This window comes from Dipodomys spectabilis, unplaced genomic scaffold (assembly GCF_019054845.1).
Source record: "Dipodomys spectabilis isolate Male_0828 unplaced genomic scaffold, ASM1905484v1 ptg000001l, whole genome shotgun sequence".
NCBI lineage: Eukaryota > Metazoa > Chordata > Mammalia > Rodentia > Heteromyidae > Dipodomys > Dipodomys spectabilis.
Genome location: NW_024870678.1, coordinates 4,333,255 through 4,360,670, shown reverse-complemented (window position 1 = coordinate 4,360,670; position 27,416 = coordinate 4,333,255). Strand labels below are relative to the sequence as shown.

Genomic DNA, 27,416 nt, shown 5'->3' with positions numbered 1-27,416 from the left:
CCTTATGTGGAAAATGACCTTTGTAAATTGTGGGCAAGGCTGGAAGAGGGGAAACTGGAGGAAAGGAAGGTGACATTGTCAAAAAAAAAAAAAAAAAATGTACTCACTACCACTTATGTAATAGTAACTCCTCTGTACATCTTAATAATAATAGTATTTTAATACCTGTTTTTTTAAATACCAGGGAATTGGTGAGGGGAGTATTAAAGGAGTGATAGAAGGTATGAAGACATGGATTAGAATATATTGTATGTTTGTGTCCCAATTATCCCCTATAAAACTAGTGGCAGCCAGGCTGAAGTGGCTCAAACCTGTAATCCTAGCTATTCAGGAGGCTGAGATCTGAAGATCATGGTTCAAAGCCAGATGGGGCAGAAAAAGTCTGTGAGACTTTTTATCTCCAATTAACCACCAGAAAACCAGAAGTGGTGCCTATAGCTCAAGGTAGAATGCTAGCCTTGAGCCAAAAGAGTTCAGAGATAGCACCCAGGCCCTGAGTTCAAGCCCCATGACTAACCAAAAAATAATGGTAATAAAAATAAAAAATCTGGAATGCAGGGCTGGGAAGGTGGCTCAGTGATAGAGGACTTGTCTTACATGCATGAGGCCCTGGGTTTGATTCCTCAGCACCACATAAGCAGAAAAAGCCGGAAGTGGCACTGTGGCTCAAGTGGTAGAGTGCTCGCCTTGAGCTGAAGAGCTGAGGGACAGTGCTTAGGCCCTGAGTTCAGGCCCCACGACAGACCAAAAAAAAAAAAAAAAAATCTCCTGGAATGCATGACTAAGATACCCAGTTTCTTGAAACATGGTAAGACCAGTACCTCAAAGGGCCAGCGGGTGGCTGCTACTACTTAAGTTGTTAGTGATCCCTCCACCTAGAGTGGCCTCTACACTAACAGACTTTAAGGACTACAGAAGGTAAGAAGGCACACAGCGGGGATAGGAAGCAATCTCCTTTATTTCTTGGAAAGCATGCCTGGTAGAAAGAAGCTGGGTGTGATGGCATCTGTAAAGTGTAAAACAGGTGCACTGTGTCCCACCTATAAATCTGAGCAAAAATGAAAATTATCAGTGTAAAGAAGGGCTGGAGGCATGGTTTCAGCTACAGAGCACCTGTGTAGCAAGCACAAGGCACCAAGTTCAGACTCTAACACCAATGCTACCACCAAAAAAAAAAAAAAAAAAAGAATCCCAAGTAATCTATGCTTTATTTATATATTTATTGGAAATACTGAGTTTGAAGTCAGGGCCGTATAACTGCAGGCAAGCATTCTTAGCACTTGAGTCACATTAAATGTCAGTTTCCCTTCTATCACTAGAATACATGTTTGCTATGGCCCACTGACCCAGGAGTCAAGACAATTACTGTTTCTTAATCTGAGTGGAACTGGCTATGCAAATGTGCTCACTTACTAGGACTTTATCATATTTTGCTTATATAGAAAATCTACTTGTGCCACCTAGCTACACTACACCTCCAGCCCCAAAAATTGTGCTATGAATTCTGGGAGTGGTGGCACATGGGTCTTGGACAGCTAAGGCAGGAGAACTGGTGGTACTTAGCAAGCAAGAGTTACATAGCAAAAACTGTCCTTTAAAGAAAAGTCTTCATGGGCTGGGAAGGTGGCTCAACGGTAGAGTGCTTGCCTTGCATGCATGAGGCCCTGGGTTCAATTCCTCAGCACCATATAAGCAGAAAAAGCCAGAAGTGGTGCTGTGGCTCAGGTGGTAGAGCACTAGCCTTGAGCTGAAGAGCTGAGGGACAGTGTCCAGGCCCAGAGTTCAGGCCCCAGGGACTGACCAAAAAAAAAAAAAAAAAAGACAAGAAAAGCCTTCATTAAGTGATAAAATCTTATAGAACCATCAGGATATATGCAATATGGCTATGTCAGCATAGCCAGGTACCAATGGCTCATGCCTATAATCCTACCTACTCAAGAAGCTGAGATCTGGGCTGGGAAGGTGGTTCAGTGGTAGAGTGCTTACCTTGCATGCATGAGGCCCTGGGTTTGATTCCTCAGCACCATATATGCAAAAAAGAAAAAAACCGGAAGTGGCGCTGTGGCTCAAGCGGTAGAGTGCTAGCCTTGAGCTGAAGAGCTGAGGGACAGCACCCAGGCCCAGAGTTCAGGCCCCACAACCGGACCAAAAAAAAAAGAAGCTGAGATCTGAGGACTGTTAGCTGAGCTAACAGTCAGGCTTTGTCACAAACTTTCATGGCACTTTTTTTTTTTTTTGGGGGGGGGGGGGGGGAGTGTCCGGTTGTGGGGCCTGAACTCTGGGCCTGGGCACTGTCCCTCAGCTCAAGGCTAGCGCTCTACCACTTGAGCCACAACGCCACTTCCGGCTTTTTTTCTTTTTGCTTATGTGGTGCTGGGGAATCAAACCCAGGGCCTCAAGCATGCAAGACAAGTGCTCTACCACTGAGCCACCTTCCCAGCTCCTTTCATGACACTCTTATCTTCAACTAAAAACCAAAAGATGGCCGGGCGCTGGTGGCTCACACCTGTAATCCTAGCTACTCAGGAGGCTGAGATCTGAGGATCGCGGTTCAAAGCCAGCCCGGGCAGGAGACCGTGAGACTCCTATCTCCAATAAACCACCAGAAAACCGGAAGTGGCGCTGTAGCTCAAGTGGTAGAGTGCTTGCCTTGAGCTGAAGAGCTGAGGGACAGCGCCCAGGCCCAGAGTTCAAGCCCCACGACCGACAAAAAAAAAAAAAAAAAGATGGCAGTAGAGACATGACTTAAGTAGTAGAGGCTAGCCTTGAACACAAAAAGTCCCAGGGATAGTACCCAGGCTGAGTTCAAATACAAGGCTGTTATCACAAACCGCAAAACAAAGTCCACTTACTGTCTTTTTGTTTTGGCAGATGTCATGACCCAGCTTAAGCTAGCCTGAAACTTGTGATACTTCTGCCTCAGTTCCACCTCGCTCATTCATTCACCCACCCTAAGAAAAGAGGTTTTTGGAGAATGAGAATAACACATCAGATAAAAACCAGCATAACCAAATCTAACAGCACAAAGAAAGGGCTTACTTTAAGCAAAGTATCAGTATATTACCAGTCATAAAATATGAATGATCAAGATGCACTGTACTCATAACTGACTTATAGAACTGTAATCTCTTGTACAACTACGTAATTTTTAAAAGAAATTATAAAAGTAGCTCAAATATACATAGCAACTTATGTTATAAAAATATACAATAAAATCATTTAAGAAACTGAATGGTCTGAGCTTGACAAATTTCTTAAGTAAATACACCACAATAAAACTGGACTTTTGGCTAAGTTCTATTAACTTTTTTTAATTTTCTTGGGGTTTATCTCCTTGTCTTCTGTTATCTTTTCTGCAGGTCGCTTCTTCAATCCCTTCATTTTCCTGGTTTGTAGTTTGCCTAGGTCTTGTTTCTGCATGTGTATCCTTCCATAAGTTGTACCAAAAGTATCTTGAGAGATATTTTTCCTCTTCTTTGGCTATAAAACAAGGGGGAAAATGTATGCCTGTGAATATATATAAATTTTTTAATGGCTTTCTACTATCACAAACTGATAAAAAAAAAATCAACTATCATAATAACAATTCCAATTTGTGAGGAAACCTCAGTGACAGAGAACAGACCCACCTGACTTTCTTCTCAAACCTATGTACACATTCAAGTCACCTGAGGGGTTCTCAACTAGATCTGGTAGGCCTAATATTCTGTACTACCAACAATCTCTAGGTAAATGTGAGACTGCACTGTGAGCACTACACTAACTGCTGCTATGCAACACAAAATGTGCTCTGTTCAGCTATCATTCCACTTTCTACTAGCATTCCATAATTAGCATTGCTAGCTGTTTTATAACACCACTGAAAAGTCAAACATTTTATGTACATATGGTTTATACACCTAGAAGCTCTAAACCTTGTCTTCACAATGCACAAAATCATTCTTATTTTTGCTGAAATGGCAGTCCTGGCTACCAAAAAACTCAACTCAAATTTACTGTAAAACTTCCCAATTGCTGGCTGTGCCTAATTTATTTGTTATTGATCTTGTCACATATGACATTTAATAGAACATGCTTCAAACCTTTTCTAGGAAGAAGTATGAAGCACACAAAATGAAGGAGAGCACTCACTGCAGATCACATACCTTGAGAGCTTTTGGAATTTTCATAGACAGTTTATAAAGATCGTCTGAGGCCAGGTGGGTCCTTCTCAGAACCAAATCCAACAACGGCCCCATCTCTTCCAACTCAATCCGTGGTGTTCTGCAGCCAGACTTCTTCAATAGCAGCCTTTATGGAACAGGAAAACAGAAATGATGCCTTGTCTTTAAAAAGTTCTCCCCCTGCCGGGCACCAGTGGTTCATATGCCAGTAATCCTAATTAATCAGAAGGCTGAGATCTGAGGGTCGTGCTTCCAAGCCAGCGCAGGCAGGAAAGTCTGTGAGACTCTTATCTCCAATTAACTACCAAAAAGCTGGATATTAAAGCTGTTTCAAAGTGGTAGCACACTAGCCTTTAGCACAAAAACTCAGGGACAGTGCCAAAGCCCTGATTTCAAGTCCAAGGACCACTCATGCACGTCCACACATACACACGTTGGAATTTTTTATTTGACTTCATTTCACAGATTTACATAGGTATGAAAATAATATTGGCCAGGAGCCAGTGGCTCACGCCTGTAATCCTAGCTACTCAGGAGGCTGAGATCTGAGGATCGCCGGTTCAAAGCCAGCCTGGGCAGTAAAGTCCGTGAAACTCTTATCTCCAATAAACCACCAGAAAACCAGAAGTGGCGCTGTAAGTCAAGTGGTAGAGCGCTAGCCTTGAGCTGTAGAGCTGAGGGACAGCGCTCAGGCCCAGAGTTCAAGCCCCACAACTGACAAAAAATAAAATAAAATAATATTGGCTATCTGGGAATGTAATTCAATAGTAGAGGGCATGCTTAGCTTAGCATGGACCGTGCCTTGAACTCTATCTTTTGTACCAAGGTAATGAGCTACACCTGAAATCCTAGCTTCTTAGGACGCTGAGATCTGAGGACAGTAGTTCAAAGTGAGCCTAGGCAAGAAAGTTCATGAGACTCATCTCCAATTAACCATCAGAAAACTGGAAGCAGTGCTGAGGCTCAAAGTGGTATAGTGCAAGTCCTGAATAAAAAAAGAACTCAGAAACAGTGTCTAGGCCCTAAGTTCAAATCCTACACCTGACAAAAAAAAATTTATATGTGTGTGTGTGTGTATATGTTTAACTTTAGGAATTAATCCATTCAAAAATCAATGTTTCCCTATAGCACAGACATTTAACAATCTTGACTGAAGTCAATTTAAAAACCTTAATGTGACAAACTCATCAAAGGTTCAAGTGGCTTGAAATCTGAGCTAGCTAAAAATTATAGAAATTCCTAATTATCTCTTGAAATCATTGTATGTTTATTACATTACTTTATTATTATCTTACTTTGTATGTGTTGCCAGCAATTAAATTCATCATTTTGTGCATACTAGGCAAGAACTCTACCACCAAACTACATATATAGTTCCTATTATTACACACGTTGTGTGTATGCATGTGCACACACATGCATGTATAGGTACTAGTGCTTGAACTCAGAGCCTAAGTGCTGTCCCTGAGCTTTTTCACTCAAAGATGTTGTTCTGCCACTTGAACTACAGCTCCACTTTTGGCTTTTTCACAAGGACTCTCCTACCCAATTCTCAAATCTCAGCCTCCTGAGTATCTAAGAATACATGTGTGAGCTACTTTTACCTTTGGTTAAAAGTTATTGCTTAATTTGGTTGCATAAGGTGGTCAGCCACCTATTATATTATGAAGAAAAAAAAAACAAGCATTATGCATAAAGTATAGCTTACCTTAAGAGGCATATTATATATAGCATGTCATTAAATTCTACTGAAAAAATACCTGCCTACTTGGATTTTAATTGTGCTGAAAATAGAGTAGAAGGCCGAGGCGGAACAGAGAGGGTAAATGAATCTAGTCACTGATACTTAGTACTCCTTATATTTATTTATTTATTTTTGTCTGTCATGGAGCTTCAACTCGAGGCCTGGGTGCTGACCCTTAGCTCTTTTCCTCAAGTCTAGTGCTATACTACTTTAAGCCACAGTTCTACTTCTGGTTTTCTGGTGGCTAATTGGAGATAAGAGTCTGATGGACTTGCCTGACCCAGCTGGCTTTGAACCACGATCCTCAGATTTCAGTCTCCTGAGTAGTTAGGTCTACAGGCGTGAGCCAACAGTGCCTAAGCTTATTACTCCATTTACACTATTCTTTTAAATTTTAGTAAGATTTGCTTTGGTTGTCTTGACTTATATAAAGCCAGGTGTTCTGAATCCATTTGAGAACTGACCACTATTTCGATAGAGGGAAGGGGTGGGGGGGGGGGGGGGGGGGGAGGGGCACGATAGAGCATAGCTCAAGCAATATAAAGCTTGCTTAACAAGTACAAGACCCTGAGTTCAATTTTTAGTACTATTTAAAAAAAATAAAAATAAAAACCTCATTCAGCTGGGAGCTTACAGCTTACACTATAATCCTAACTACTCAGAAGGCTGTGTAGCTGTGATCCTCAGACCTGAGGATCACAGTTCAAACCCAGCCCAGGCAGGAAAGTCCGTGAGACTCTTATTTCCAATAAACCACTCAGAACACTGGAAGTTGCAATGTGGCTCAAGTGGTAGAGTGCTAGCCTTGAGTTGAAGAGCTGAGGGACAACGCTCAGGCCCAAAGTTCAAGCCCCATGACCGACAAAAACAAAACCAAAAAAAACCCCAAAAAACTTTATTCATAAAGCTTGGGACTCAAATTATCAACAAAAGATGCTGGAAATGTATTTTACATTTACTTTGGGTCAAATGACTGTGATCTGATTTAATTCCTGTATTTGAAATCTTTTGAATTAAGACTGCCTTTTTAGATATACAATTAAAACCTAACAATAAAAATAAATGTAACTGAGCAATATAATTCAAGAATAAAGTTTTATTTTCTGAGTAAGATATAGTTTGTTGTATCAAATTTAAATATATCTGATAATGGTAAATTCTCTAAAAAGAATATTTAGGGGCTGGGAAGGTGGCTCAGTGGTAGAGTGCTTGCCTTGCATGCATGAGGCCCTGGGTTCGATTCCTCAGCACCACATAAACAGAAAAAGCCGGAAGTGGTGCTGTGGCTCAAGCGGTAGAGCGCTAGCCTTGAGCTGAAGAGCTCTGGGACAGCGCCCAGGCCCACAGTTCAGGTCCATGACTGGCAAAAAAAAAAAAGAAAAAGAAAAAGAATATTTAAACTACCTTGAATACTTCTTACCCACTCCAGGTATCAAAACATTATAATTTTATATTAACTAATTCATGTAAGTTTTGACTTATTAAACATTGTGCCTGATTTTATTAAGTTGTTTTGTTGAAATCCAGCTTATTTTGGAAAAACAACATTTTATTCCTAAATAGTAAGAATTGACTCTTTAAAAAAAATCTAAAAATCCTATGTTTATATCTGATTATTTTATCAGTTTATCAGTTTATTGAATTTATTCAATACATGAACACAAAATTTTTTTTTTAAAAAGCTATGGAGGGCATTACTGAGTTAGGCTCACACAGAGTACAACACTACTAGATGTTGTCACCCTGGAAAAGTAATTTCAAAGGCAGAAGTGAACAATGGAATGAACAGATCAAGGATCAGCACAGAGTTGCAGTTACTACTAGTCTGCAAATATTCCAAACAAACCTTTGTGTAGAAGCCCATTTTAGTATTGAGCTCTATCAAACAAAATGATAGAATCCTAAGGATTAAGAGAAACATGCTAAGAAATGCACTTACTTATAACTTCGAAAGTAAATCTTCCCATTCAGTGCAGTGAAGTGCAAAATATACTCTAATCCAGCCAGACGGATATTTGACACTGTGGGGCCTCTGAAAAAATCTAAAAAAAGAAAATAAAGAAAATAAACCAAGCATGCTTTCAAAGTTCAGGTACAAAGAGCCTCATTCTACAACGTTCTTTATTCTGAGCTACGGCTCACCTGGCAAAGGTAAAACGGTAGCACAAAAAATAATCCCTGAGGAAGTGACATTGTGGCTCAAGTGGTAGAGCAACTAGCCTTGAGCTGAAGAGCTGAGGGACAGCGCTCAGGCCCAGAGTTCAAGTCCCACGACTGACCCCCCCCCCCCCAAAAAAAATCCCTGAATAATGTTCACTCTATCTCATAACTATTTTTCTTTTTTTTTCTTTTTTTGTCAGTCATAGGGGCTTGAACGCTGGGCCTAGGTGCTGTCCCTGAGTTCTTTAGTTCCAGGCAAGCACTCTACCACTTGAGCCACAGTGCCACTTCTGGTTTTCTGGTGGTTAACTAAAGATAAGAGTCTCACAGACTTTCCTGCTCAGGCTGGCTTTGAACTGTGATCCTCAGATCTCAGCCTCCTGAGTAGGTAGGATTACAGGCATGAGCTACCAGCACCCAGCGCTCATGACTATTTCTGTGTTTAGTTCATTGAGACATGCTCATTTTTCAGTTTTCAAGTTCTCCCTTTTGTCAATACTCAGCATAGAAGTATTATAATTACCATAAGATTTACTTTGGCTGGGATCAGTAAATCCCAAAAACACTGATTCATAATTTTCTAAAAAGTGTACATCAAGCTGGGTGCTGGTGGCTCACATCTATCTATAATTCTAGCTCCTCAAGAGGCTGAGATCTGAGGATAAGGTTTGAAGTAAGGCTGGGCAGGGAAGTGCACAAGTCTCTCTTATCCCCAACAAACTAACTACCAAAAAAGCTGGAAATGGAACTGTGTCTCAAATGGTAGTGCTAGCCTTGAGCAAAAGAATGCCCAGGCTGGCTCTGAGTTCAATCCCCAGAACCAGCCCATAAAACAAATACAAATAAGAAAACAAAGTCCAGCGCATGTCTCATACCTGTAATCCTAGTTACTCAGGAAGTTGAGATCTGAGGATCATGGTTCAAAGCCAGCCTAGGCAGGAAAGTCCATGAAACCTTTAACTCCAATTAACCAATAGAAAACCAGAAGTGGAGCTGTAGTTCAAAGGGGTAGAGCACTAGCCTTGAGCAAAAGAGCTCAGGGACAGCACTCAGGCCCTGAGTTCAAGCCCCATGACCAAAAAAAAGGAGGTAGGGGAACAAAAGCAGTTCCCCCACATTATTACACAAAACTACAAAACTATGTAACATTTAGGAAAGCAAAATAGAAACTTACTACAGGGAAGAAAGTCCTTCATTCCTTTCCCTCCTTAGAGTAGCCATGTTCTGTCAATAATGATCCACAAGAGAGTGGCCCCAATAGATTATATCACTTAGTGACCTGACAGTCATTTAGTTCGTGTACATACATCCTGATGCTCACACATTAGGCATTTTCTTACAATATATACCTAATGTTAAATGACACTAGTGTATTTCACTTAAATATAACATAAACCAAGAAGCAGTTGTCTTACTTGATTTTCGACATAACTTGCTGTTGTAGTCCACAATCTCATTCCTTTCCTTATCTATCCTGTTTCTGTCTCCCAGTTCTGGTTGTTTTCATGTCCTCCCACACCACTGCATTATATGGCATTTCATGCCATCTAGTGGAAGCACAAATAATCACAGGTTGGGGCTTACAAAAGCTACTGAAATCTAAGTCTGCTGTCATGTAAATCTAAGACAAGAGAGGAGTATAAGTTTTTAGAGCCTGCTGGACTAACTAGCAAGAATCTGTGTGAATAAAGGAATGAATGAATGCAATAATCAAAGAGGCAAACAAAGCCCTGTTTTGGATTTTTTTTTTTTTTTTTTTTGCCAGTCCTAGATCTTGAACTCAGGGCCTGGATGCTGTGTCTGACTTCTATGCTCAAGGATAGCACTCTCCCACTTGAGCCACAGCTTCATTTCTGGCTTTTCAGTGGTTGTTGGGCTTTCTTGCCTAGGCTGGTTTTAATATTGTGATCCTCAGATCTTAACCTGCTGAGTAGCTAGATTATGGGCATGAGCTACCAGCACCTGGCCCCTCTCCATTTTAATAAAGTATAATTATCTTCCTCACTAATAATAATTAGATAGCAGACATAAGGACAAAAAACAAGAAATCTGGACTAATGAAGTAACTGAAAATCTTGGTGAAATACTGGTTGAAAAAAAGTTACTTTTCAGGGGCTGGGAAGGTGCCTCAGTGGGTAGAGTGCTTGCCTTGCATGCATAAGGCCCTGGGTTCAATTCCTCAGCACCACATAAGCAGAAAAGTCGGAAGTAGTGCTGTGGCTCAAGTGGTAAGAGTGCTAGCCTTGAGCTGAAGAGCTGAGGGAGGGGCTGGGAAGGTGGCTCAGTGGTAGAGCGCTTGCCTTTGCAGGCATGAGACCCTGGGTTCGATTCCTCAGCACCACATAAGAAAAAAGCCGGGAGTGGCGCTGTGGTACTTGCAGAGCGCTAGCCTTGAGCTGAAGAGCTGAGGGACAACACCCAGGCCCAGGGTTCAGGCCCCACGACCGGACCCCCCCCAAAAAAAAAAAAAAAAAAAAAAAAGAGCTGAGGGACAGTGTTCAGGCCCCACGACTGGACCCAAAAAAAAAAAAAAAGAGCTGAGGGACAGTGTCCAGGCCCAGAATTCAGGCCCCATGACCTACCAAAAAAAAAAAAGTTACTTTTCAGATTTGTGTTTCCCATTTGTAAATGAAAATGCCACCAAGTTCTACAGTATTTATAAAGATTAAATAAATAATTATGGTGAAGTAGTCATTCATTACTGGTTGGGGTTATAGTTCAGTGGTTGAGCTTTCCCCTAATATGTTCGATTCTGGGTTCAATCAGGGTTGAGCTTTCCCCTAATATGTTGGATTCTGGGTTCAATCTCTAGCACCACAAGAAAAAAAAATGTAGCCACTATTAATAATGACGCCGGGCGCTGGTGGCTCACACCTGTAATCCTAGCTACTCAGGAGGCTGAGATCTGAGGATCGCGGTTCAAAGCCAGCCCAGGCAGGAGAAACCGTGAGACTCCTATCTCCAATAAACCACCAGAAAACTGGAAGTGGTGCTGTAGCTCAAGTGGTAGAGTGCTTGCCTTGAGCTGAAGAGCTGAGGGACAGCGCCCAGGCCCAGAGTTCAAGCCCCACGACCGACAAGAAAAAAAAAAAAAAAAAAGAAAATGAGATGTTCTGAAAATTGTAATTCCAGTAATAGAACCATAAATAATCTCAATGAAGAATAGGTGTGGTGGCAAATGCCTGTAATCCTAGTACTGTGTAGGTTAAAACAGAAGAATGAGTTTGAGGATAGCCTATACAGTGAAAATCTTATCTCAAAATAAAGCAAACCCCAAACACATCAAAAAAAAAAAAAAAACCAACAACAACAAAGCTGAATTCACTTAAGAAATGTTGCTTGAGGGATGATAAGCATTGCACACATAAAGTGACATGTTAAATTGCAACATCTTTTGTACAACCACTTAACAGTAAATTTAAAAATCATTCACTAAGAGTAAGTCATCTATTGGGGTTGGCAGAATAGATCAGAGGTGGCTTATTTAGTATACACAAGACCCCAGGTCCCATCTCTACTAACCATTGCCCCTCTTAAAAAAAAAAAAAAGGGGGGCTGGGAAGATGGCTCATTGGTAGAGAGCTTGCCTTGCATACATGAGGTCCTGGGTTCGATTCCTCAGTACCACATAAGCAAAAAGAAAAAAGCCAGAAGTGGGGCTGTGGCTCCACAGTATAGGCAGAAACTATATAATTCTTAGAAATAAGTAAGCAGTTTCCTGCTATTGGTGGGGGAAAAATAGTAATAAAAAATAATTACTTGGGAGGCTGAGCAGAAGGACTTCAAGTTTGTTTTTTTTGTTTGTCAGTCGTGGGGCTTGAACTCTGGGCCTGGGCACTGTCCCTCAGCACTTCAGCTCAAGGCGAGCGCTCTACCACTTGAACTACAGCGCCACTTCCGTTTTCTGGTAGTTTATTGGAGATAAGTTTCACGGACTTTCCTGCCCAGGCTGGCTTTAGACCGAGATCCTCAGATCTCAGCCTCCTAGCTACTCAGCTAGGATTACAGGTGTAAGCCACCGGCGCCTGGCTAGGACTTCAAGTTTAAGGCTAATCTAGGCCACTTAGTTCCAGGTGAGTGTGGAATACATAGCAAGACCTTTATCTCAAAAGACAAGACAAAAAGAAATAGGGGAAAATGAAATGATCAGAAAGTGTATGGGGGGGGAGGAGAACTATATACTTCAAGTAGCAAAGTAGTCACAAAAGGAGTCTTTAACTACTTAAGTTACCTTGCAAATAATGAAGATTAATACATACCATAGTTTTTTGTTAATACTTACCAATAAGAAGATTTTTTAGTCTCCGATAGTCTTCTCTTAGATCAAAATCATCGCCAGCAAATACTAACAAGGGTTTTGTTCCCTCAGGACATTTACTGTTCTATGAAATGATAAAAACATTGTACATATATAATTATCAAATGCTAAACTATTACATGCTGATTTTAAGATAGTCAATATTTATATGCAAAAATGTTTTCTTGGGCTGGGCAGATGGCTCAGTGGTAGAGTGCTTGTCTTGCATGCATGAGGCCCTGGGTTCAATTCCTCAACACCACATAAGCAGAAAAATCCGGGAGTGGCACTGTGGCTCAAGTGGTAGAGCACTATTCAGCCATGGTATTCAGTATACACTATGTAGTAAATGAACTATGCAACTTGTGGGCAAGAACAAGAGGGAGAAACTGGGGCAAAGCCAAGAAGTGATAACTTTGTCCAAAAAAATTATATTCCTTACCTAACTTATGAAATGGTAACCCCTCTGTACAGCATCTTAGTAGTAACAATGAAATTATATTTTTCAAAATATTGCCAAGGGGCTGGGAAGGTGGCTCAGTGGTAGAGTGCTTGCCTTGTATGCATGAGGCCCTGGGTTCCATTCCTCAACACCACATAAGCAGAAAAAGCTAGAAGTGGTGCTATGGCTCAAGTGGTAGGACACTACCCTTGACCTGAAGAGCTGAGGGACAGTGCCCAGGCCCAGAGTTCAGGTCCCACGACCAAAAAATATTGCCAAGCTGGGAGCCAATGACTCATGCCTATAATCCTAGCTATTCAGAAGGCTGAATTCTATGATCTTGGTTCAAAGCCAGCTGGGTAGGAAAGTCTGTGACTCTTATCTCCAATTAACCACCAGAAAACTGCAAGTGGTGCTATGCCTCAAGTGGTAGAGTGCTCACTCTTCAGCTCATTGAGCTGAAGAGCTGAGGGGGAAAAACTCTTCTTGAATCAGGCACTGTTGGCACAACACCTGTAATCCTAGCTACTCAGGTAGCTGAGATCTGAGGATTCCCATATGAAGCCAGCCTGGGGAAAATCCATGAGACACTTAACTCCAATTGACTACCAAAAAGCCAGAAGTGGAGCAATGATTCAAGTGATAAATCCTAACCTTTGAACAAAAAAGCTCAAATCAGCACTCAAATCCTGAGTTAAAGCCCTAGGACCAGCACCAAAATAGAAAAAGCTGAGGAAGAGCATCAACCTGGCATGCACGCACACACGCGCGCGCGCGCCACACACACACACACACACACACACACACACACACACACACACACACACACACACACACACACACACACACACACACACACACACACACACACACACGAAGAGATACTTAAATCCGTGGTCTTTACCAGGTGCCATAACTGGCCAAGATCAACATTACAAAATGTGTTCTAGTTTTATTTTCAGTATCTTACCTTAATATCCTTTAGAGACACAAACTTTTCAACACCTAATTCAATCATATCCAGTACATGGTAGTCATACATACGACCTAGGAGTAAAGTATACTCTTGAGCACAGACATTCCCAAACAGCCAACTATGTATACCCATTTACCTGCAGGTTCAAACTGCCTAACAACCGGTCTCCTCTTTCTCTAGACTCTGTTACATGTTCCCTCTTTTTTAAATTTTCAGCTGACCTAGAGAAGATTTTTAGGGTATTAGCCAGAAGGAGCTCTATAAAAATTAGCACATATTCATTATGTTATAAAAAAAAAGTAAGTAAAAAGTGGTAGCACATACACTCAGAACGTAAAGTCAGGAGGCTATTCTGGCTATGGAGCAAAACCCTGTATGAGAGTGGGGGCAGAGGGTGGAAAATAACTAAGAACATTTCTTTTTTCTTTGGATACTGATCTTTGAACTTAGTTTCTTGTGCCTGCTGACACAGTATGACAGCTGTATCTTCAGGAGGCCATGGTAATTAGGTCAATGACACCCAATGCAGGTACAAGGTAACCATGCTGTATCTACAACTACATAAAGGAGGATACTAAGTGTCTCAAAGGCTACATTTCTTTTTATTTTTATTTTATTTTTTTTATTTTTTTGGGTCCAGTCCTGGGGCCTGAACTCTGGGCCTGGGCGCTGTCCCTTAGCTCTTCAGCTCAAGGCTAGCGCTCTACCACTTGAGCCACAGCACCACTTCCAGCTTTTTCTGCTTATGTGGTGCTGAGGAATCGAACCCAGGGCCTCATGCATGCAAGGCAAGCGTTCTACCACTGAGCTACCTTCCCAGCCCCTACACTTCTTTTTAAATCAGAACTGTTTCCACAAAGAGCAAAAGCAGTCTTAAGAGCATTAATAACTCAGGAACTCTATCATATTCATTCTTGTCTTACTGTCCTATTATTGACTGGATAATACTTATATACCCCTTCTTAATATGGAGACTCCAATTCCAAGCTGGGTGCTGGGGGCTCTCGCCTGTAATCCTAACTACTCAGGAGACTGAGATCTGAGAATCGTGGTTCAAAGCCAGCCCAGGCAAGCAAAGTCTGTGAGACTCTATCCACCAGAAAACTGGAAGTGGCCCTGTACTCAAAGTGATAGAGTCGTAGCCTTGAGCAAAAAGAGCTCAGGGACAGTGCCTAGGCTCTGAGTACAAGCCCCATGGCCAACCAAAAATAAAAATAAAAAGCCAAAGGCAAGTGCTCTACTAAAGCAAACTTTATTCAATGTCACAAGGTGAAAAGAAAACACTATTTTAGAGCTGGCAAGTTTTTAATTCTAAATACCATCTGGTAATCTGTGGCACATAGCTTATTTTGTGAATAGAAACACTGAAAAGTAAATGTTACTTACCTATTACCAGATTATTTGGCCGCTTCTTATTATGGGAGCCAAACATGAACAGAGAACAATCTGACTTCTTTGAAAAGAACTCCTATAAAATCAAACCAACAAAAATCCCCTTAAGAATTCTTATCTCTAAACTAAAAAAGCATATTGGAAATTAAGAGAATATATAATAAACTAGACGGGATAAGAAAAAATACTTCATGTTTAGCTTTTAAATTTAGGGCTGGGAAGGTGGCTCAGTGGTAGAGCACTTGCCTTGCACGCATGAGGCCCTGGGTTTGATTCCTCAGCACCACATAAGCAAAAAGAAAAAAGCCGGAAGTGGCGCTGTGGCTCAAGTAGTAGAGCGATGGCCTTGAGCTAAAGAACTGAGGGACAGCGCCCAGGCCCAGAGTTCAGGCCCCCACGACCAGACCAAAAAAAAAAAGATATGGATAAATTTTAAATTTAATGAAACTAGAAGTACTTTATATATATATATATATTTCTAATATCTGTCTGTCTGTCCCAGCGCTGAGGATTGAGTCCAGATCATTGCACATGCTGGACAACTCTATCACTTGAGCCATAACCTTAGCCCTGCCAATATAACTACATTATAAATATATTATTAGATATATATTATGTCAATATATACTAATATTACATAAGTATGTTTACATGTATATCTATTCTTTGGGGTAGTATTGAGGTTTGAACTCAACCCACTCCACACTTACTAGGCCAGCATTCTACTTCTGAACCATACCTCTAGCTCCAGTTTTCACACTAAAATAATTCAGTTTTCCTCTTATTATTTAGACTATTCAAAAAGGCTTTCGTTCAAATTTCAAACTTGCTAACATACAATGAGGGTCTAGTGCTGGTGGCTCATGAATGTTATCCTAACTACTGAGGAGGCTAAGTTCTGAGGATCAAGATTTGAAGCCAGTCTGGGCAGAAAAGTTTATGGGAGTCCTATCTCCAATTAACCAGCAAGTTTCCAGAAGTGGAGTTATGGCTCAAGTGGTAGAATTCCTGCCTGGGTGAAAAGCTAAGGGAGAGTACAAGTCCCTGGGTTCAAGCTCCAGTATCAATACCAAAAAAAAAAAAAAAAAAAAAAATCGGAAAGACTTGTACTTACCAGTGATGTCTGATCCTCAAATGGTCTTGTAATGTTTTTCCTAACAATAATAAAATAGGTGATTCCAACTTTAATAATCTTGATAAATTTAATTAAGCAAGATGCTGAGTAAAAGATAAAAGAAAACTTTATATTAAAGTGATTTTTAAACTCCTGAAAAGACATTAATTGTTAGGTACAGTTATTTAGTGCTTTTACATGCTAGGCACTATTTTAAGAGCTAGAGATGCTTCATCAAATAACATGCTTGCTTTTATAAAGCTTATATTCTAGTGGGAAAATAAAAGAATGCAAAAAGTATAATTATGGTAAAAATAAAATCGGTTAGTGAAAAATGACTGAGCTAAGACCAGATTAATCAGTTACTCGCCTAGTACTGCAAAAAGAAAAAAGTGCAAAGTTTCTGAGATAGAAACACACTTGTTTCAAGCAACAGACAGAAGGCAATTATCAATGGAACTTAGTAAGCAAAGGGGAAAATGGTGTGGAGGTATGACACCCAGATAATACAGAGCATTATTGGACAAGATAAGAAATGTATGCATCGACACCAGGAGTGGGGAAGGAGTGCAGAAAGGTAGGAAGGAGAGTGAGCAAATGCAATCATGCTACTCTGCATACATTATGTGGAACATGACCTATGTAACTTGTGGACAGAGATGGGAGGGGCAAACAGGGAAAGAAAAGGAAGGGGTGACATTGTTCAAAAAAAGAAATGTACTCAATACCTAACTAATGAAATTGTTAACTCCTCAGTTATAACAATAAATGAGAAAGAAAGGGGGGGGGGGAGGGAGGAAGGCAGGCAGGCAGGCCTAGAACCAAGGCTCACACCTGTAATCCAGCTACTCAAGAGGTTGAGATCTGAGGATTATGGTTCAAAGCCAGCCAGGAAAGTCTGTGAGACTCTTATCTTCAATTAACCAACAAGAAGCTGGAAATAGAGGCTACAGTGGCAGTGTTAGCCTTGAGCAAAAAGGCTCAGGGACAGTACCTGAGCCCTGAGTTCAAGCCCAAACACAAGAAAAAAAAAAAAAATGAATGAGAAACACTACCTCCAGGACAAGACTGAAATGTTCTTATTAAAGCATCTGTCTGCTATATGAGAATGGACTGTAGCATTAACAAGGTAGAATAAAGCCGGGTGCCGGTGGCTCACGCCTGTAATCCTTGAGCTTAAGAGCTGAGGGACGGTGCCCAGGCCCAGAATTCAAGCCCATGACCAACAAAAATAAATAAATATGACAGAATTGGATTATAAGCCTGAAGAATATATTGAATCCACATTGACATAACTGTCACTGAAAAATAGAAAATCTAAACTTCCTTCAAAATTTCAATCAAAGCTGGTGGCTCATGCCTACAATACTAGCTTCTCAGGAGGCTGAGATCTGTGGATCACAATTTGGAGCCAGCCCAAGGAGAAAAGTCTGTGAGACTCATCTCTAATAAACAACTCAGAAAAAGGGCAAAGTAGGCTGTGGCTCAAGCGGTAGAGCACTAGCCTTGAGCACAAAGAGGCACAGGGACAGCTCCTGAGTTCAAGCCCCAGAATCAGGGGGAAGAAGGGAGGGAGGGAGGGGAGGGAGGGAAGGAGGGAGTGAGGGAGGAAGGAAGGAAGGAAGGAAGGAAGGAAGGAAGGAAGGAAGGAAGGAAGGAAGGAAGGAAGGAAGGAAGGAAGGGAGAGGGAGGGAGGGAGGGAGGGAGGGAGGGAGGGAGGGAGGGAAGGAGGGAGGGAGGGAGGGAAGAAGGAAGGTCCAATTAAAGTATGTTGGGAGGGAGGCAATTATGGAGGGAGGAAAGGTAAGCAAGTGCAGTTCTTATTTTCATTGTACATTATATAAAAACTAATTGAGGGTACAGATGGGATGGGAAAGAGGGGGGAGAACAATGGAAGGGGTGATATAAATGCAATGTACCCATAACCTGACTTCTTTCTGGAATTGAACCCCTTTGTACAACAACTTAATAAAAATAATTTTTTAAGAGCAATAGGCCAGGCACTGCTGGCTTATGCCTGTAATTCTAATAACTCAGGAGGCTGAGATCTGAGGATCGAGGTTTGAAGCCAGTCCAGGCAGGGAAGTTCATGAGACTTTTTATTTTCAAAGAACTACTAAAGGACTGGGAATGTGTCTTAGTGGTAGAGTGCTTGCCTAGCATGCATGAAGCCCTGGGTTCAATTCCTCAGTGCCATATAAACAGAAAAGGCTAGAAGTGGTGTTGTGGCTCAAGTGGTAGAGTGCTAGCCTTGAGCAAAAGCAGCAGCTCAGGGACAGTGCCCAGGCCCTGAGTTCAAGCTCCAGAAATGAAAAAAAAAAAAAAAAAGAACTACTAAAAAAGATGTAAGTGGGACTGTGGCTCAAATGGTAGAGCAACATTTGTGAGCAAAAATGATCAGGGACAGGGGCTGGGAAGGTGGCTCAGTGGTAGAGCGCTTGCCTTGCATGCCTGAGGCCCTGGATTCGATTCCTCAGCACCATATAAGCAAAAAGAAAAAAGCCAGAAGTGGTGCTATGGCTCAAGTGGTAGAGCGATAGCTTTGAGCTCAAGAGCTGAGGGACAGTGCCCAGGCCCAGAGTTCAGGCCCCACGACCAGACCCAAAAAAAAAAAAAAGATCAGGGACAGTACCCAGGCACTACTCAAACCACAAGACCAACAAAAGAAAAAAAAAGGTATTTTTTCTATGTCATGAAGCAATTGTTACTTTTCTTTTTTTCAAATTTTTTTATTGTAAAATTAGTGAAAATTGTTACTTTTCTAATAAGACCAAAAGATTTAAGATAAAGTAAGAATAAAAATCACTACTTACTTTTTATATAGAACGCCATATGGTTTTTTCAGTGCATACTGAAAAAAAAATTAATTAAAAAAATTCTACAAAACAGAGATTAAAATAAAGCATCACAACATTCATCCTGAAACTGCTCTGGTTCCTGAATCCTATCCTGTCTTCTACAAGGATAGGATTACTTGCAATATCTTATAAGCTTAATGTTCTAAATTAGACAGGATATTCCTAATTAAAGGTTTGTATGATTTTTCAGTCGTCTACACATCTTAAATTTTGATTCTCTATTTTGTGTGCCTACATATACGTTTTAGGCCTTGAACTCTCAATCCTCCAGCTTTTACTTAAGTGCTAGATTACAGGTATGTACCATCATGTCAAGTACCAAAACTTTTAATAATTCTTAACCAAACGCTTACCTCTTTTCTTGCCAACTTGAGTCATTATGAATGTGTTATTGTAATAATCTTTAATACTGTGCTGTTCTTGGAGCTTAAATACAAAAGGTCATTGTGTTGACAGGATGTGGGAAGGAGAGGAACTGGGTCCCACTAACACAATAACATCAAACATTTCAGAAAGGATAAACACATAGTAGGTATTCTCATGTCTGTATTGATTCATGTTTAATTAACATATGGAGTTTAGTCAAGCTTGAAAACACACTCAGGCTGGGTATGTTGGCACTTAGAAAGCTGAAGCAGAAGGATCTTGAGTTTGAAGCTAGCCTGGGCTACATAGCAAGACCCTGAAGGTAGGATACTAACCAGTGGTGCCAAATGAATAAATACACAGTTGGGGCTGGGAAGGTAGCTCAGTGGTAGAGCGCTTGCCTTGCATGCATGAGGCCCTGGGTTCAATTCCTCAGCACCACATAAGCAAAAAGAAAAAAGCCGGAAGTGGCGCTGTGGCTCAAGTGGTAGAGCGCTAGCCTTGAGCTGAAGAGCTGAGGGACAGCGTCCAGGCCCAGAGTTCAGGCCCCACAACTGGACCCAAAAACAAAAACAAAATAAATACACAGTAATCTGCATTTATCTCATTTTATATATTAAATGTTTCTGAAGCCGGGCGCTGGTGGCTCACGCCTGTAATCCTAGCTACTCAGGAGGCTGAGATCTGAGGATCGAGGTTCAAAGCCAGCCCAGGCAGGAGAGACCGTGAGACTATCTCCAATAAACCACCAGAAAACCGGAAGTGGCGCTGTAGCTCAAGTGGTAGAGTGCTTGCCTTGAGCTGAAGAGCTGAGGGACAGCGCCCAGGCCCAGAGTTCAAGCCCCACGACCGACAAAAAAAAAAAATGTTTCTGAAAATATGTGTAAAGTGAACTCTAGTAATTGAAGCAGTTTTAAATTTACTACAGCAACTAGCTGTTTTAAAGAAAAGCAGAGCCAGGTGCCAGTGGCTCATGCCTGTAATCCTAGCTACTCAGGAGCCTGAGGTCTGAAGATCATGGTTCCAAGCCAGCTTGGACAGGAAAGTCTCTGAGACTCCTATCTCTAATTAACCAGCAGAAAACAGAAGGTAGAGCTGTAACTCAAAGTGGTTGTGCACTAGCCTTGAGTGAAAAAGCTCAGGGACAAGTTCAAGCCCCACAACTGACAAAAAAGAAAATCAGTAGTCACGTTCTGCCAAGACAATCTCCAATGTCAGCTTTTCTCTAAGAGCAGTAAATCTTAAGGCAAACTTACCCTACTTAGCCCAATTTAGCATGCCCATAGTTTCTAAAATCATTTCAATACGACTTCAAAATTGAACATATGGGAGACAGGCCTAACTCCCTGGAAAGAAAAGTAGACATACATACCATGTCTTTGAGAACTTGTGTCACTATGGCATTGGCATTTCCCCCTTTAATCAGCATGGCATTTTTAATATTTTCACTCAGCTTGGGTTCTCTCTTCTCAAGGAATCGCTTGGCTCTTTTTGTTTTGGGTTTTCTGTTTGGAAAAGCATAATTTGTAATATGTTTTCTCATAGTACAAATGACTAATGACCAAATTCTATGTGTGTTGTCCATTAAGATTCTATCATTTAACAATTCTAGGGGATAAAGACAATATGAGAGGGCTATCCATACCGAACTTCAAACTCTACTACAGAGCTATAATAACAAAGACAGCATGGTACTGGCACAAAAACAGACCTGAAGACCAATGGAACAGAATAGAAGATCCAGAAATAAATCCACAGGCCTACAGCCAGCTGATATTCGACAAAGGAGCCAAAGACATACAATGGAAGAAACACAGCCTCTTCAACCGCTGGTGCTGGGAAAACTGGGCAGCCACATGCAGAAAACTAAAAGTGGACCCCAGCCTATCACCATGCACCAACATCAACTCAAAATGGATTAAAGACCTTAACATTAAACCTGAATCTCTGAAACTACTGCAGGGACAGAGTAGGAGAGACACTTGAACTAATAGGCACAGGAAGGAACTTCCTGAACAGAGTCCCAGGGTCACAAGTTGGAGAGAGACTCGACAAATGGGACTACCTTAAAATAAAAAGCTTCTGCACAGCTAAATCTATCGCAACTAAGCTAGAAAGACAACCAACTAATTGGGAAAAAATATTTACCAGCAATATATCAGACAAGGGGTTAACATCCTGTATATACAGGGAACTCAAGAAACTAATCCCTCCCAAACCTAACAAACCAATTACTAAATGGGCAAGGGAACTAAAGAGGGACTTCTCAAATGAAGAAATAAAAATGGCAAAGAAACACATGAGGAAATGTTCATCATCCCTGGTGGTGAAGGAAATGCAAATAAAGACAACCCTGAGATACCACCTTACCCCAGTCAGAATGTCCCACATCCACAAATCAGCCAACGACAAATGCTGGAGGGGATGTGGAGAAAGAGGAACCCTATTACACTGCTGGTGGGAATGTACACTTATACAACCACTTTGGAAAGCAGTCTAGAGGGTCCTTAGAAAGCTAAAGATTGACCTCCCTTACGACCCAGTCATACCACTTCTAGGCATCTACCCTGAACAACAGGAACCAATATACAAGGACACGTGCACCTCCATGTTTATTGCAGCACTGTTCACAAGAGCTAGGATATGGAAACAACCTAGATGCCCCACCACAGATGAATGGACCCAAAAATTGTGGTATCTATACACAATGGAATATTATGCAGCCATTAGAAATGACAAAATAATGGCATTTGCAGGGAAATGGATGGAGCTAGAAGGAATCATGTTGAGCGAGGTTAGCCAAGAACGAAGAGACAAACGGTACATGGTCTCCCTGATAAGTGGATGCTAAATCCAAAATGTTAGGTGATATGACAAAACTAACAGGACTTAAGAAACAAAGAACTCCCACTCATCTGGTTGAACCACTACTAAATATCCTCATGCTGCTGATCACATATATGGTATATAACATGTGAACACCGTTATATATTACAGACTGTGATAGACAATTTGCTCCAGGAAAGTTAGAATGAACTTGTGACTTTAAATGAGTATCATTATTCCACAATACTGTGAATTTCCGGAAATTATGTAATCACTTAATCACAATAAAAAAAAAAAAAAAAAAAAGAACCTCGGGGAAGGGAGGGAGGAAGGGGTTGGTAGGGGGAAAACAATGGAGGGGGTAACAATGTTCAAGAGGAAGTGTACTCATTACCTCACTCATGTAACTGTAACCCTCTGTATAGTATCTTTACAATAAAAAAATATATATATTAAAAAAAAAAAGATTCTATCATTTAAAAAACTCTCTGGCCAGGGAAAAGTGGCTCATGCCTGTAATCCTAGCTACTCTGGAGGCTGAGATCTGAGGATCGTGGTTCAAAGCCAGCCCTGGCAGGAAAGTCTGAAAGTCTCTTATCTCCAATTAACCACCAGAAAAACAGAAGTGGTGCTGTGGCTCAAGTGGTAGAGCATTAGCCTTGAGCTGAAGAGCTGAGGGACAGTGCCCAGATCCACAGTTCAAGCCTTGTGACTGACCAAAACAAACAAACAAACAAACTCAGCCAGATTTCAGTAGCTCAACACCTGTAATCCTATCTACTCTAGAGGCTGAGATTAGGGGATAAAGATTCAAAGCCACCCTAGAAAGGAAAGTCCAAGAGATTCTTATCTCCAATTAACCTCCAAAAGCTGAAAGTGGAGCTGAGGCTCAAGTGGGAGAAAACACTAGTCTTCAGCAAAAAAAAGCTAAGGAACACTACACAGATCCTGAGTTCAAGCTCCAGTACTGGCACCCAAACAAACAAAAACAAAAAGAATCTCTAATTTATAGGGAGATAATATAGAAGGTACTCCATTATTACTGTTAAATACGGGTTTTAGTAGCTTTTGGCTTCCTAAGAAAACTTATATTTTGATATTCCCAGCATTTTTTTTTTTGGCCAGTTCTGGGGCTTGAACTCAGAGCCTGATCATTGTCCCTGAGCTTCTTTTGCTCAAGGCTAGCACTTGAGCCACAGAGCAAATGCTGGCTTTTCCTGTTTATGTGGTACTGAGGAATCAATCCCAGGGCTTCATGCATGCTAGGCAAGCACTCTACTACTGAGCCACATTCTCAGTCTTCCTGACACTATGTTACTACTGATTTTTCCTTAACTTTTTAAAATTAAAGAACTCAAATAAATACTGGTATTTTTATTTTCTTTTTTTGGGGGTAGGGCAATCCTGGGACTTCAATTTAGGGCCTATGTGACATATCTGAGTTTCTTTGTTCAAGGATAGAGTTCTACCACTTCAGTCACAGCTCCACTTCTGGCTTTTTTGTGCTTAATTAGAGTTAAGAGTTTCATGAATTTTCCTGTTGGGCTGGCTTTGAACTGTGATCCTCAGATCTCAGCTTCCTGAGTAGCTAGGATTACAGATGTGAGTCACCAGCACCTGGCTTCACTTGACTTTCTTGTTCAAGGCTGGTAAATCTACTACTTGACCCACAGCTCCACTTCCTGTTTTTTGCTGATCAATTGAAGATAAGAGTCTTGTGGACTTTTCTAGTCAAGCTAGCTTCAAACTGTGATCCTCAGATCTCAGCCTACTGAGTATCTAGGATTACAGATGGAAATCACCAGCACCTGGCAATGGTTAACACTTAAATAGGATAACTCTAGTAAGGTACAATTTAAAGATGAGGCAAATTAAGGCTAGAGAAGTAATGTGCCCACAATCACATAGCTAGTATTTGTCAATCTTCACAATGAGCTAGATTTAAAAACTGATGTAGACCAATCACCCTGTATAACATGAATGGAACACAAATTATTATCCTGATTTTTTTTAATATGACAGTAGAATGGCATGCTACTATAATTTGTTTAGAAAAGGAAATGTAGAGAAGCTTGCTTTCCAACTGGTTTTCTGCCAGAATTCCATCTTAAATAAGTATTACACCTTCCTTCTTCCATCTAGTCTTATGGATCCTTGGGGAAGAAAAACAGAATGTATAACTACTTTAGCTTCCTATGTGGAATTTAAAAATTCTCCAACCAGGCGTCAGTGTCTCATGCCTGTAATCCTAGGTCCTCAGGAGGCTAAAATCTGAGGATCACAGTTCAAAGCCAGCCCTAGCAGAAAGCACGTGAGCCTTTTTATCTCCAATAAACCACTCAAAAAACTGGAAGTAGTGCTATGGCTCAAGTGGTAGAGCACTAGCCTTGAGCTGAAAGCTGAAGGACAGTGCCCAGGCCCCCGAACTGACAAAAAAAAAAAAAGATATATATTATTTATTAAATCAAATCATAGAGGTCAGGTGTGGTTAATGGTATCTATAATCCCAAATACATATATATATATATATATATATATATATATAATCCCACAATTGAGGCTCATTGCTAGCTTAGGCAAATAGTGAGATAGCCCAACAAACAAGGCACACACGGTGGTGTCCTGTAAACCCAGCTATACAGGAGGAAGAGTAGGTTGATTAAAGTGCCAAGCCAGCCTGAGCAAAATAGTGAGACTCTATCTGAAAAGTAATCTAAAGTAAAAAGGCCTAGAGGTTTGACTCAAGTGGCAGAGAAACTAATTAGCAAACAAAAAGCTAAATTCAACAACAACAACAAAAAACAAATTAAGAGCCAAGTGGCAGTGGCTCATGCCTACAATCCTAGCTACTCAGTAGCCTAAAATCTGAGGATCACTGTTAAAAGCCAGCCAGGGCAGGGAACACTGTGAGACTCTTATCTCCAATTAACCAGCAAAAAGCCAGAAGTAGACTTGTGGCTCAAGTGATAGAGCACTAATCTTGAGCGAAAAAGCTCAGGGACAGCACCCAGACCTGAGTTCAAGCCCAGGATTGGCACAAAAAAAAGAAAAAAAAAATCGGGGCTGGGAATATGGCTCAACAGTAGAGTGCTTGCCTAGCATGCATGAAGCCCTGGGTTCGATTCCTCAGTCCCACATAAACAGAAAAAGCCAGAAGTAGGGCCGTGGCTCAAGTGGTAGAGTACTAACCTTGAGCAAAAAGAAGCTCAGGGACAGTGCCCAAACCCTGAGTATAAGCCCCAGGACTGGCAAACAAAACAAAACAAAAACAAATTAACAGCCATGTAGAGAACAGTGGAGGTGATCGATCTGACCAAATTGCATCATATGCATAATGAACCCTTTGGTAAAACAGATGTTAATTTTTTAAAAATCAAGAGATAACTAATTGATCTACACACACTATATGCTCTATAATAATGTGATTTGATACATCTCACTAACAATGAATGCAAATAGTACATGACACGTTTATCAGCTTTCTATAAATAGCAACTCATCTTTGTGAACCCAAAACTTTACACGTATATAATTATGTTGATTAATTATCTCTTAACAACAAAAACTGTCTTCTGCATTGCACTTGTAAATCGCCAGAAAATCATAAAAAAAAAAAAAACCAGCAGGAATATCTAGTAAATATTTTTTAACTTAAAACACTCCTGAAGGAGGGATGGGAAGGTGGCTCAGTGGTAGGGCGCTTGCCTTGCATGCATGAGCCCCTGGGTTCGATTCCTCGGCACCACATAAGCAAAAAGAAAAAAAACGGAAGTGGCGCTGTGGCTCAAGTGGTAGAGTACTAGCCTTGAGCTGAAGAGCTGAGGGACAGCGTCCAGGCCCAGAGTTCAGGCCCCACGATCGGACCCAAAACACTCCTGAAGGATAGTTAGAAGTGTACGAAAGCTGAAAGGAATAGATCAAGCTAATGAACACTTTCACAGATGCTGCAGCGAAAACTTCACAAAAGCTTTCACCAAACTCTCACTGCTCATCACGTAATTGATCTTTGGAGAGGTGGATGGCCCAGTCACAAGGCGTTAAGTAGCCCTCTCGGACTGTCACCTCGATCTGTCAGACTCAAAGGTCGGAGCTCTCACCCCTCACGGTAGCCCCACTCACACCTGAGCAAGCAGGTCTCAGGCTCCCCGGGCGGATGAAAGCGGCCATCGCGGGGGGCTTCCGGGCCCTCCCGGATCTCCCCGCGCCGGCCGTACGAGCTGGAGAACCCACCCGCACAGACGAAGGCAAAGTGCCAGAGAGGACGGAGGTAACCGTGGAGACCCGGTCGCCGCCGTCCCCACTCCGCCACGAAGACCAAAGTACTTACACAACTCGATCCAAAGAATCCATAGCTACTTCAACCCGAGCCGGGCTCCAGCACCAGCACCGAGAGGAGCCACGAGAACGGCGCGTGCGCCGGAACGGGCGGGACCGGAAATACGAAACCGGAAATACGCGAGGTAACTTCCTGGGACTGCCGAGCGACCGGAGCCGGCGTCCATTTTGCGTGAAATCGTGTTGCCTTGGTGACGGGCTTTCTTTGCCTTTCTAGCCGGGATTACAGGTGTTAAAAAAAAAAAAAAAAAAAAAAAAAAAATGACTGTACGAATATGAATACCAGCAATTCGGGAACTTGGAGTGTTGGGAGGTGCCCTCGGGATTCTAGAAAGATTGAAAGCAAGGTAGGCATTCATGGAGTTACAAAAAATGAGTGTGAAATGGGCACCATTAACACGACTGAGATCCAAAGGGCAGTTTATGACCACAACTTTAAAAATTGCTGAAAATACTGATTGTGATTTTCTCCAAAATATTTTTGTAATCTCTTGGTGGTACTGGGATTTGAATTCTGAGTTTCTCACTGCTATGTCAGCACACTACTACAGGTGCCCTCTGTGCTTTATTTTTTGGATAAGGCCCCACTTCTTGCCAGAAGTGGCCTTGAACTACATTCTCTGCGTGTGTGTGTGTGTGTGTGTGCGCGCGCATATGTGTGTTTTGGTTCTGGGACTTAAACTCAGGGCCTGATCACTGTCCTTGAGCCTCTTTTTGTTCAAGGCTAGCCTTCCCATTTGAGC

The 27,416-nt window shown here is 41.5% G+C and overlaps 1 protein-coding gene across 2 annotated transcripts; it reads right to left on the bottom strand.

Moving 5' to 3' along the window:
• Positions 1–2,857: 2,857 nt before the first annotated feature.
• On the bottom strand, positions 2,858–26,761 carry Rpf2 (ribosome production factor 2 homolog). Of its 2 annotated transcripts, XM_042690921.1 has the most exons (10): positions 26,666–26,761; positions 20,885–21,017; positions 19,102–19,139; positions 16,289–16,328; positions 15,169–15,250; positions 13,777–13,853; positions 12,350–12,449; positions 7,847–7,949; positions 4,146–4,290; positions 2,858–3,480 (listed from the first exon to the last, which is right to left on the bottom strand). In XM_042690921.1, exons 1-10 carry the CDS (start codon positions 26,686–26,688, stop codon positions 3,301–3,303), a joined length of 921 nt encoding a protein of 306 aa, XP_042546855.1. In that variant the 5' UTR covers positions 26,689–26,761; the 3' UTR covers positions 2,858–3,300. The 2 variants fall into 2 exon arrangements, with proteins under 2 accessions (XP_042546855.1, XP_042546924.1); XM_042690990.1 differs by lacking the exon at positions 26,666–26,761 and having other exon boundaries at positions 16,289–16,392; positions 20,885–20,966.
• Between the last annotated feature and the right edge of the window lie 655 nt (positions 26,762–27,416).